Source organism: Haliotis cracherodii, unplaced genomic scaffold (genome assembly GCF_022045235.1).
Source record: "Haliotis cracherodii isolate W230 unplaced genomic scaffold, xgHalCrac1.p SCAF_12, whole genome shotgun sequence".
NCBI classification, from domain to species: Eukaryota; Metazoa; Mollusca; class Gastropoda; order Lepetellida; family Haliotidae; genus Haliotis; species Haliotis cracherodii.
The window spans coordinates 26,945,244-26,958,259 of NW_027266267.1; the positions used below are offsets into that span (position 1 = coordinate 26,945,244).

Genomic DNA, 13,016 nt, shown 5'->3' on the forward strand with positions numbered 1-13,016 from the left:
CTACACTACACTACACTACACTACAACAATACACTACACTACACTACACTACACTACACTACACTACGCTACACTACACTACACTACTACACTACACTACACTACAACAATACACTACACTACACTACACTACACTACACTACACTACACTACTACACTACACTACACTACACTACACTACACTACACTACACTACACTACTACAATACACTACACTACACTACACTACACTACTACACTACACTACACTACACTACACTACACTACTACACTACACTACACTACACTACACTACACTACACTACACTACACTACACTACACTACTACACTACACTACACTACACTACACTACACTACACTACACTACACTACACTACACTACACTACTACACTACACTACACTACACTACACGGCAGGTTGTCGGCCTTGATGTAAGTATTATATAAGGTATTTACACAGCATTTCTCAAGCACTTACATATACTACCAAGAAAGCTTGAGTGTTAGGTGACTAGTGTACAAATTTTAGAAATTGGGATTAAAACCTATCATTTGCGTTGCACAAGAAATTGAGCGAAAATCGAACATTGAGAAAGGTAAAGACTGTAATGTGCCCTTAAATTACATTTTAAATATATTTTCTAAGATTGACATAAAAAGATAGGTGTCTGTGTGTATGTAAGATTCAAAACGTGTATAGAAATTACATTTACAAGACGTGTCTACAGTAGAAAGACATTTTGGAAACTTCATATCTTTACAATCACTGGATTATCTGGTTCAGACTCGATTATTTACAGTCCGTCGTCACGTAGCTGGAATATTGCTGAGTGCGGTGTTATGCAACAAACAAACAAAGAAACAAACAAACTTCGCCGCTTGAAAAAAGAAACAGAGGATAGGAATATGTGAAATATTTGAAAAACCGAAAAAGGCAAACATATTAGGTTGTGTATCCAGTTGATTCAAGCGAAAGAAAATATCACGGGCATCACAATTTATCTCCCTTTGATCACATTTTGCTAGCGATGTTGATTTTACGAGCACTTTTCAAACATAATACATTAAGAACGTATCGGATGATCAGCTGTGGTTCAGAGAAGTTTGAAATAATAAAAATAAGATACACGGTAATAAATAAAGAACGTATCGGATGATCAGCTGTGGTTTCAACAAGTTTGAAATGATAAAAATAAGATATATGGTAATACATTAAGAACGTATCGGATGATCAGCTGTGGTTTCAGGAAGTGTGAAATGATAAAAATACGATAAATGGTAATACATTAAGAACGTATCGGATGATCAGCTGTGGTTTCAAGAAGTTTGAAATGATAAAAATAAGATATATTGTAATACATTAAGAATGTTTCAGATCTTTAAACAAAACAGAGTTCCTGAGTTCCAGCGAGAGCCCTAATCAAATTCACACGTTCTTCCTTGTCATCATCCATTCATACTGGATGGTACACAAGGCCAGCAACCCCAGTGGAAGAACGGAAATGCTGCTTCAGCAACAGCCTGGAAGATTTAATGCATTTACCTTTTATCTCATTTATGACGACACCAGATATGACATATTTCACATTGTATTCGTTAAAACTTCACAAACCTTGCTTCAATCGAGAAATCTTAATTGCCCTGTATATTCAGCAGTTGTGGACAGACAGTTGGTATAACACGTTTAGACAAGAAACAACGTCATGTAATTTATATAAATGGTATGCAATGTATATTAAGATAAGCCTTATGAACTACCTGTAAGTCAGTAATTAAATGAACACATACAATTGGACCAATCAACCACCGCATCGGCAGACTACTAAAGACGTCTGTCAGCATTGACGTTGCCTACACCTTGTCAGCTTGCTGACGGGTTCAACCTCTTTGGTCACGTGGACAAGGCACGGACCTCGGGACTCGCGATCGGAAATTTTATGCCCGCTACATTTCAACATAAACATATTTACAAACCAATTTTTGCAGATAACAATCAAATACCCAAATAATATTTAAGTACCACTTAATTAGGAGTAGTTTACCCAAATTGAATTAATAGTTATAGCACACAATACAAAAGTCCAATATACACAATATGAATTGAAACCATAATCTTTCTCCAAAGGGCATTACACAAGATTTCCGCCCAATATACAAAAAATGTCGGTCGAATTTTGGAACTATTATAGAGTAAAACATCCTTACATCGACAATGCAATACGAGATACTAGATGCCAGCAGATATTAGACATCATTAGACACTAGACAGCAGAAATAAAAAAACACAAGTAGATACCAGATACCACAAAAAACTAGAATCTACTTGTAGATACTAAACTACATCAACACAAGCCACCAGTAGATATCAGTGACTGGTACTAGTACTGGTATTTACTGATGTATTGTGTTGGTACCGTTTTGTACCTTCTGGTAGATTCCAGTTTTATACTAGTACACAACTTTCGCTAGCTGCCTCTGTGGATTATAGTTACTATTTGTTCATATCATTACAGCTTGGAGAAACACTTCAGACAAGCGTTCTTCCTGACCGATACGCTATAAACTCAAAAGGTGACTCTTGGTTCGGAAATCGTCAGAATGTCCAGTTCAACGTTGTGCTTCAGCTCAGATTATCATTTTCTCGCATCTACTCCACCCAGTATCTCCAGCTTGACCATAAGCCCTCACACTGCGGTTTGACATCAGTAAATGTGTTCCCAGTAGTTTAGGCAGAGGCAGAGACATGGTCAGTATGACCTACACGGTTCTGAAAGAAATTGCAGCACATTGCCTTCGTGGTCTCTCGAAACGGTGTGTATAACTTGACGTAGATCAAGAGTTTTAAGATGTAAAACGAAGAGCTGATTGCCCAGAAAAGTGCTTTGACACCTGGTGTCCGAACTTCCACAGAGCTGGCGCCGATGACAGGGATGAGGGTGATGAGGTAGATGATTGTCATAATGTGGACAGTCTGTGCCAGCATCACCTTGTCCATGTTGTGAGGACTGAGGTTGGCCATGGTGGGGTGTTTCATGTACGACCGAATTTTCAGGAAACATGTAGCAGAGGTGCAGATGGGAACGAAAGCAGCGTTGAGAACCAACAAGATCAGGAACCAACAGTTAGAGTATGTTGGGTTGATATGCAGGACATCCGAATGTGACATCTGGTCAACAACGTAGAATGACGGGTCAAAGTGGTACATGCAGACAATCGCAGAGTTGAAGGTCCAGGAACAACCCAGGAAGATAACGAACCGGTTCCATGTAACCATGTTCTTGTATCGCCGCGGCTTGCAGATAGCCAGATAGAGGTTTGCTGAAAGGGCGCTTAAACTCTGAGAGATCACGCCACAGAGACCAAAAAGAGCAAGTCGAATATGTATGTCCAGTTGAACCAATCGAGGACGAACCAGAAACAGGGATATGGCAACTAAACAGAGAATTTCCTGCATAACTTCAGCCACTGCCTGGTTAATCATGAGCGCACCAGAGTACCCTCTCATACCAGCAGTCCTGGCAATGATGATGATGGTGATGATGTTTCCCAAAACGCCCAGGGCGTTGACTGTTCCACATATCGCCGCCGTTATTACTGCAGCGTCTGAAAACAATACAGTTCTATTATCCGTGTCCATTATAAAGAATCTGCCTGACAAAGAATCGGGCTAATAAATGCTAGAATCAACCTAATCTGAACTTTTTACGGCTTGATGTTGTCAGCCTCCAATTGGATATCCCCAGGAATTGATTAGTTTCCTCGTCACGTTTTCATCCGTGTCAGTCATTAATCACCCGAATCATCTCACCGACTTCTCATTTTCTGGGAATGTTCTTCTCTTCCTTTAACCTGCAATAATAGATAGTAATTAGTTGCATTAGTACCTATTAAACTGAGTGAGTGAGTTAAACGCCGCTTTGAACAGTATTGAAATATCACGGCGTGTCTGCTTAATGTGGGAGGAAAGTCCGAAGTGATGCATGTCTCAGACGTTTACTATTTTGGCGAAACCCACGGGCACGGGTATGGTGCTTACAAACTTAGAAACATAATTGGGGCAAACCAGGATTCGAAGCCACGATAACGGCCTTCTTGCTTGCCTGAAGAAAGCCATTCTGCACAACGAAATGCGGCGTCTTAGACCACGGAGGCGAGCAGTGGAAAATGGAACTAACCGGCACATGAAGCTTATTCTGCGCATGGTCCGAGTGAACGAGTTTCGTTTAAATTATAAAGGTTCCAGTTTGAAGGTGAAATGTTTCGCCGTGCCGTGTTCGGATTTTCTATCACCATAGAGCGAAAGCCATTTTTGAATTTAGTGATCTGCTTGAAATAACATTTTAGGAAGCTTTAGGAAAATTTGCTAACCGATGTTGGTCGTCCAACCATGTTCCTTTTAATGTGTATCTGTTCTTAAAGTCTTCAAACGATAGAATATTATTTTCATTACAAATATCTCTTATAAAATGAACACCATGATGATTGAAACAGAGTGGTTGAACCATGATTTGTCCCATATCGTCAGTATCAAACTAATATTTTCTAATAAATATGTCCCATGCAGTCAAAACATCTCTCCAGTGAGGATTGTCTATATGAGACAATCAACAATATTAGAACCATGTGGGAATATGTATATTATGGGAAAGGTGTTACTGCCACTTGTATACTTTAATTTTTAAATACTGTTTGAAAGTGAACAGTTTAAGAGTATTAATAAAAGATTTAATGTCAACCATGGTCACCATCACTGTATGTTCGAGTCACGTGTTTTCTTTTGTGACATGTCAGATTTCTTAAATTCCAATCATGCCATTCTTTGACCGGGTACTACGCCATCAGTTTTAAAGATATTCAGTTCATTTATATTTTATTTTGGAGGGATGCCATTGTAGATTATGAAACTACTCATAACGTAATACCGACCACATGGTCCCTTTACCGGTAGCCTTCCTCTATTATTTATAACACGTCATAGTTGTTTTTTAGTTCTTAAATGTCTTTATTTGTTGTCAGTTGTTCAGTAATGTTTTTATTGAACCCTGAAATGCATGACATGTATGATATAATTTGAAACTTTAGCACAATAACGAGAGGGAGGCAGTGTCAGCGTGTCGGTTCATCCGATCTCGCTACTTCCGGAGATCTCCGGACATCCCTCTACAGGCCACGGCAGAACGAAATTTCACCCGACCAATCAGAGCGTCGCCAACAAGATCCGGACAAAAAAAATTAAGCGACTGTGTTTTCTAATCATGCAGCTCGAAAAGGTTCACACGGAGTTCATCGAACGACGCTTACGTGATGTTCCACTGATTCCGTTAAAGTCATCGTACGTCTATCTCTCGCTTCAGTGAAATGAACCAGTGCACCAAAAACACTTTGCATGGCCCGTGGGAGGTACCGTTATAATATCGGCCATCTATTTAGACATGCCAGTATGATATTTTTACTTTTGAGCAAATTTCAAAATCGAGAACTTTTTTGCCATAGAAACACTAAACAATTATAATTTCTATTGAATTGTCTGGCCTTAAAATAAATGTGGATAAGACTAAAGCAGTCTACAAAGGTGCAATGCCGGGAAGTGATATAACTTCAAGCAAGAATTTAAAACTAGACTGGCACAAAGGATATTTTGAAATCATAGGTATACGACTAAAGCATTCTTAACAAGACTCTTGAGTTATCAATACAAGGAAACCATTAGATAATATAGTCAAGTCAAGTCTTTATACGTATAAAGGCCACAGGCCCTAATACAGGTAAAGTATTCGTTAACTTCCAACCTCAATATCCCTGCACCCAGGTCTTATCATCGTGTTACGTTGTTTTCTAGCCTTTATAGGGTAGGGTACTTCTCAGGCTTTTGAACTCTTTACATATGTTATATCTTCAACTACGTTCTATAATCTTTTCAAATGATTGATGATACATATCAATTTCAACCTTTTATACCGTCTGAGAAAAGTAAATTTATCTCCGACACACTGAGAAATCAATACAAATCCAAATCCATGTGAAAACAATAAACTGCGTACAGTAGATGCATGGGTTTGGTGTCCACAATTATCATAGAACATAAACATATCCTAGGCTTTCTCAGGAATTCTGTCATTATGCATTTCGGCAAGTTTAAGTCAAATGAGAAATGTCTTGCAAGCAATTAAATGGACAGTTTTCAAATCTGTTTGTACCCCACGCCTCAGCGCCATATAATAGAATAGGCTGTATTTGGGTGTCTTAATATCTTAAAAAACACAAATGGGTCCACCATACCAAATAAATACAAACGATGGATGACTTCCATTAAAGCTCGTTTACTTCTTGAAGACAAATCTACAATACTTTTATTCATTTTACCTGTTGGTGAGAAAATTATTCCTAGATAGACCGCCTCCGTGGTCTAGTGGTAGAGCGTCTGCCCGTAAAGCGGAAGGTCCGGGGTTCGATGCCCGGCCACGTCATACCAAAAGACGTTAAAAGATGGTACTTTTTGTTACCCTGTCTGGCGCTCGGCGTTAAGGGGCTAAAACAAGGACTGGTCGGCTCGGAGTCAGTATACTGTGTCTGAGTGGGGTGTTCATGTTAAACTGCGACATGGTATCTCAGTGAGCTAGCACTATAAATCGGCATCAGTCCGGACTAGTACAAGCAGCCACACAAACACACACACGTGCATGCACGTCGCTATATAAGTGCAATAATCTTGGACGCGACGTTAAATCCCATTTCATCTCACATCACCTATTCCTAGAAATCTGTATGATTCAACAGTTAAAACCTTTTCACCTTTATAAAACCATTTTTTTCTTTTCACGACAGTCGTCCACCTCTTCTAAATACCACAATATTTGTCTTGTCTAGATTTACTGTTAAACCCCATATATCCGTATACGACTTTAAAATAGTAAGTTGTTTCTGTAACTCCGATACTACATCAGATACAAGTATAACATCATCTGCAAACATCAACAAGATTTCAAGTACGTCAAGGAATAATTGTACCCCATATTTACAGTTGTCTACAATTTCCTTAGATAATTCATTTGTGTAGAAGGAGAATAAAAGATATATATAGTCTTGTTTTGAAACAACAGGGCAGTTAAAATATTCACTACATACACCAGACCCGTGAAGATTCGGGTTAGAATAGATCTTCAGCAACCCATGCTTGTCGTAACAGGCGGCAATGTTCAAAGAAAGAGGCAGCTAACGGGATCGGGTGATCAGGCTCACTGATTTGGTTGATGCATGTCATTGTATCCCATTTGCGAAGATCGATGCTCAAAATGTCAATCACTGGATTTTCTGGTCCAGATTCGATTATTTACAGACCGCCGTCATATAGCTGGGATCGACCCAAATTGTATTGTCTGATCCAGAAAAGATTATCAACAGACCGCCGTCATAAAAATTGCTTAATGCGGCGATAAACAAACAAACAAACAAATCTGTCGTCCAAAGCTTATTTCGACGGATAATCCTGGAATTGAATTGTCAGCTTATGACCCATGAAAGTAGAATTCGGGTATATTTGATCTAATAAAGGGATCTCAAGGATAGGACCCCCCCCCCCCCCCCTCCCCCAAATAATAGAATAAATGAATGAATGGCTTTGTATCTGTAGAAATTACCTTTGTTCAAGAAGTTCAGTCCTGTGTCCACGCTTAACGTCGAACCAGCGAGAGACGTCTCATACCTAACTACCAGCGTCAGTGATAGGATATTGATTGTCCACCACGCCTTGTCATTTACACCTTGTGCCGAGTATATTATATTTCTCATTATTAGAATCGTATTAGATGAATCAATAAATGTTAGTCATGTACCTGTATTGTTAATATAGTAGGTATGGTTTAACGCCGCTTTTGGCCAGAATCGAGGGACTACAGAGAAGGGTTTCCCACAATGTGTAGAATCGAACTCGGGTTTGGGGCGTGACGAGTTAACCCTTAAACCACTAGCCTACCCCACCGCCCCTAATATTACAATGCATAAAATGTATTTTACCTGTACTGACAACTGAATCCATGCACCGTCCATGCTCCACCTATTTTGTCACCCTATACACGTATTCATTTGCAATATACAGGCACCGTCCGTCTTCAACGAATACAGTCAACATTTGCGATGTACCGCCCACCTTCAACGAATACAGTCAACAGACACGATGCGCCTTTTTGACCGTGTGTTCGATTACCAGATTCGCGCTTACTCTGTGTTGTTTGTTTGTTTGTTTGATTGTGGTTTAACGCCGCTCTCAGCAATATTCCAGCTATATGACGGCGGTCTGGAAATAATCAGGTCTGAAACAGACAATCCAGTGATTGATATCATGAGCATCGATCCACGCAATTGGGACCGATGACATGATCAACCAAGTCAGCGAGCCTGAACACCCGAACCTGTAAGTCGCCTCTTACGACAAGCACAGTCGCCTTTTACAGCTAGCATGGGTTGCTAAAGATCTATTCCGCCCTGGACCTTCACGGGTTGCCCACCATACTGAGGTGTATTACAGTTTACCAGACTCCAGTACTTGAACTTACTAGTTTCAAGAGGAAATGACGTCAACAGTGAATAATAAACGTGCGTTTTCAACCCGTTCCCTGTGACATATTGCGATGTCGGCTTATGCAATTATTCAGGGGTGAATTAATCAGCAGGTGACACTTGGCAAGGTGACAGAGCCATTTCAAGTTAACATGTGCTGTTGGTATGGTTACGGTGACACGGAGGCAAATGGATATCCTCTATCAATTTCATTCTGAGGTTAACCAAATAGAAATATACTAACGGCAAAAGTATCTGTGCTTCGTATAAAGTGATGTAAATGTTATATCATTGAGTTGAAGGTGAAATTTGGTTTAACGTCGCTTTCAAGATTATTGCACTTATATATCGACGTGCGTGCACGTGTGTGTGTGTGGCTGCTTGTACTGGTCCGGACCGATGCTGATTGATAATTCTAGCACACTGAGATACCATGCCGCAGTTTAACATGAATGACCCACTCAGACACAGTATATTGACTCCGAGCCGTCCAGTCCTTGTTTTAGCCCCTTAATGCCGAGTGCCAGACAGGGTAACAACAAGTACCATCTTTTAACGTCTTTTGGTATGGCGCTGCCGGGGATCGAACCCCGGACCTTCCGCTGTCCGGGCGGACGCTCTACCTCTAGACCACGGAGGCGGTCATATGCCATTGAACACAACATAATATTTGGTCATTCGTCTAATCGATGTTTTATCATAACAACGTGATGGACAAAATCAATACCTGGTAACAGGAGACAGAGCAACAATCCGTAAAGGATGAGTTGTGTCACAACTCAATCAACACTTTCCAAATCGAGTGTGACCATCCCTTGCGTTGATGCAAGCGAGGCAGCGGCGGTGCATTGATAACACCAGGTAATTGAAAACAGCCTGGAAGATGTTGTTCCCAATGTCAACCAAAGATTGGACCAACTGAGCGAGGGTAACCGACTGGTTCAGGTTCAGGTCCAGTCGTGGGCATCTTTCCATCTCATCCCAGAGGTGGGAGAGGTGTGGAAAAACAGCCTGCCATGACAATACAGCTATGTTAGGCTGCCTCAAAATGCCTGATGTAACACGGGCAGCATGCGGGCAGACTGCAGCGGTGGGAATGTTAACGTTGTAACGTTCAGTAACATTGCGTTAAAACCACTAATATAATACACATGGTGTTTGAAGACATGTTCTTTAGCATGGACTGATTGTTCGGAGGCGACTTGCTTCGAGAAACAAAAAGCGGCACGACATGTCACATGCAGTCCGTGGTTGAGAGAACCACAGCTAAAAATAAACAGTATTTATATGGAATTAGCTGTTGGCTGGTTGGTTTGTTGTTTAAATCCGCACTCAGCAATATTCCAGCTATATGACGGCGGTCTGTAAATAATCGAGTCTTGACCAGACAATCCAGTGATTAATATCATGAGCATCGATCCACGCAATTGGGATCGATGACTTATATCAACCAAGTCAGCGAGCCTGACCGAAATGGAATGAGCACGAACTCATGACTATAAATACCAACCCTGTAAAGAAGTGATGCTAATATAAACTACCGGGCAAAATAAACTTTTCACCTAGTTCAGTAGCTCTATAAAAAGAAACAAAGACAGGTAGCAATGCAATATCGATGGTGCACTTGCCACCGACGTACAGTTCTTGCCCATTGTAATCTGCGTTGACGGTTTAGATGGGTCACGGAAGGGGCGGGAGGTTCTCATACCACCAATGCGGAGTCGTCGTAAGACTGTTTGTCTGCTGATGGGGTGTCCCAGTGACGTCGCCGTCACATATCGGTTCCGCAGGTGGATTGTCCAGATGTAGCGGTCATCAACTGGAGTTGTGACCCCTGTCTTCCCGATCTTGGACGGTCTTGTGTGTGGCCTGTTTGCTGATAACGGTTGCTAATACTGATTTGACTACAGTTAAAGGTTCTTGCAATTTGCCGTTGAGAGGCCCCCGTATCGGCCATACCAATAGCTCTGTCATGTTCCTCTTGTGTGAGTCTAGGCATTTCTCTGATGTTCTTTTTGATTCCGCATCCTTGCTCTGCCCCACGCCGGTATTTATGCACGAACATTTTAACAGTTCCCACAAATCCTGTTTTCCCATTTTCCATAAACGCATGAAATCACCGAATCCTGCGAAAAGTGACTTTCAGATGTGCACAGGGTGTGTTTTGATGAACGTTTTCTGATAAGGTTCTAACTTATCGCTCCGTCTTTAATTCAGATAAAACTTAACTTACAAGTGATAAGTTTCTTTTGACCGGTAGTTTATGACAGACATGTCGAACATGATTTTTGTGTGTGTAATAATGCAATGTTGAATGAATGTTGCACTGAAGTGTGTTTGTAACGTTACACTATAATGTTGAATCAACATTAATAAAACATACAATTTAATGTTGCTACAACGTTATTTTCTAACGTTTTTCACAACAAAAAAGAAATGTGACTATATGCCAACGCTTCCATCTTCCCGTGGCAAAGGAGTTAACTGACTAATAAAAAGTTTGGCTGGACTAACGAGTCTATGCATAGTCCAATCAAAATCGCGTAACGAAATCCACATCCTGTTCGTAAACTGTCGATCCGATTTCGGTCGATTGCAGGATTTGCGTCAACAGGTATTTGTCAAATCTTTACATGTTTTTAATCAAGGTGTTCACGTGTTTTGGTGCACTTCACAAAGTAAGACTCGTTATAAATTTTGATTATCGATTGAAGTGACATGAGAGGTGGAATATGATTGGTCTATGAGACGGACATAGAAGGGACATAACTCTCGTAATAGCCACCAGTGGCGCTACAATCGAGCCAAGAAATTCCAGCCCAGTTCGACAAGGGTGGAAACAGGAATTTTACAGTCAATTTATTCCCTTGCCTGGGGAATATGCAACGCTTCCTGTTTGCTGGGTAGTGTTGCCCTGCCCTGCCCTGCCCTGTCATAAGTGTGAGACCGCCTCCGTGGTCTAGTGGTAGAGCGTCCGCCCGGAGACGTTAAAAGATGGTACTTGTTGTTACCCTGTCTGGCCCTCGGCATTAAGGGACTAAAACAAGGACTGGTCGGCTCAGAGTCAATATACTGTGTCTGAGTGGGGTATTCATGTTAAACTGCGGAATGGTATCTCAGTGGGCTAGCTCTATAAATCGGCATCAGTCTGGTCTAGTACAAGCAGACACACACACACACACGTGCATGCACGTCGCTATATAAGTGCAATAATCTTGGACGCGACGTTAAACCCAATTTCACCTCACCCATAAGTGTGGGATTGCGTTATTTACAGTTAAAGAAAAGACAATGAACACCTATTAGCTAATCAGTCATTGTGTGCTGCTCACATTCAAACACAGATCCAACCTGTGCACCATGCAGGAACACACACGTGCAAATTGTCACGACCTTAAAGTCGAGGAGATGTCTTGATTAATGTGTTTTGAAAGATGCATTATTTAATTACAGAATAAATATATTTTAGTGAACTCTATTTGAATCACAGTTACTTTTTCCGTGTGTATATAATGCACATTTACAAGCTTGGCAGAGTGGTTCATATATCAACGTACAATGTACATAAAACTACACCCGTGGAGATCTGGGTTGGAATTTCTCTTCAGCATACCCATGCTTGTCGTAAGAGGGGACTAACGGGATCGGGTGGTCAGGCTTGCTGACTTGGTTGATGCATGACATCGATCGATGCGTGGATCGATGCTCGTGATATCAATCACTGGACTGTTTGGTATAGACTCGATTATTAACAGACCGCCTCGTATAGCTGTGATATTGCCGAGTGCGGCGTTAAACAACATATATGCATAACAGTACAGTTGAGTGACACATTATGCATAATAATTGGTGAAAATGTATCATGGCCATAACTTATAAGTTCGATCCGTGAAGATCCGGTTAAGAATAGGTCTTCAGCAACCCATGCTTGCCATAAGAGGCGACCGGGGTTGTCGTAAGAGGCGACTAACGGGATTGGGTGGTCAGGCTCGCTGACTTGGATGATGCATGTTATTTGTCATTTGCGTAGATCGATGCTCATGATGACAATCATGGATTGTGTGGCCCAGACTCGATTTTTTACAGACCGCCGTCTTTTAGCTGGAATATTGTTGAGTGCGGCGTGAAACAACAAACAAACAAATTCGCGCGCTCAGCGGTTGCCGGTTGCATCTTTCGAGTTACAACTACACAAGGATTTTATGAAAACTTCAATCAGATTCCACAGCGTGTTCACATTTGAACAGCTTTTTCCAGCCGGTTTTCTGGCAGTTTCGTTCATCAAACTTTTATACGCGCAGTGTTACAAAAAGAAGAGAAACACGCCAGAATTTCACTGAAAAAAAGCAAGTGATTCCATAGAATCTGATTTGTGCAAGAAATATGTTTGCGTGTCATGGTTCTACTCGGGTAGGCGCATTCTGTACACTTGTTTTAACGTTCATATTTCGTCAAACGC

At 41.0% G+C, this 13,016-nt stretch overlaps 2 protein-coding genes across 2 annotated transcripts in view; one reads left to right on the forward strand and one right to left on the reverse strand.

The window, feature by feature from the left end:
* Positions 1 to 2,726: 2,726 nt before the first annotated feature.
* LOC139457246 (galanin receptor type 1-like) lies at positions 2,727 to 3,638 on the reverse strand. Its single transcript, XM_071238656.1, has one exon. It carries the CDS (start codon positions 3,636 to 3,638, stop codon positions 2,727 to 2,729), a length of 912 nt encoding a protein of 303 aa, XP_071094757.1.
* Positions 3,639 to 9,605: 5,967 nt separating this feature from the next.
* The window catches only part of LOC139457247 (uncharacterized), a 119,463-nt gene continuing 116,052 nt past the window's right edge, over positions 9,606 to 13,016 (forward strand). The window contains exon 1 of the mRNA XM_071238658.1: positions 9,606 to 9,647. Coding sequence (XP_071094759.1) covers positions 9,606 to 9,647 — 42 coding nt within the window. The remainder of the gene's footprint in view (positions 9,648 to 13,016) is intronic.

Excerpts from the sequence above, each read along its gene's own strand:
- LOC139457246 (XM_071238656.1), bottom strand. The coding sequence starts at position 3,638 with ATGGACACGGATAATAGAACTGTATTGTTTTCAGACGCTGCAGTAATA.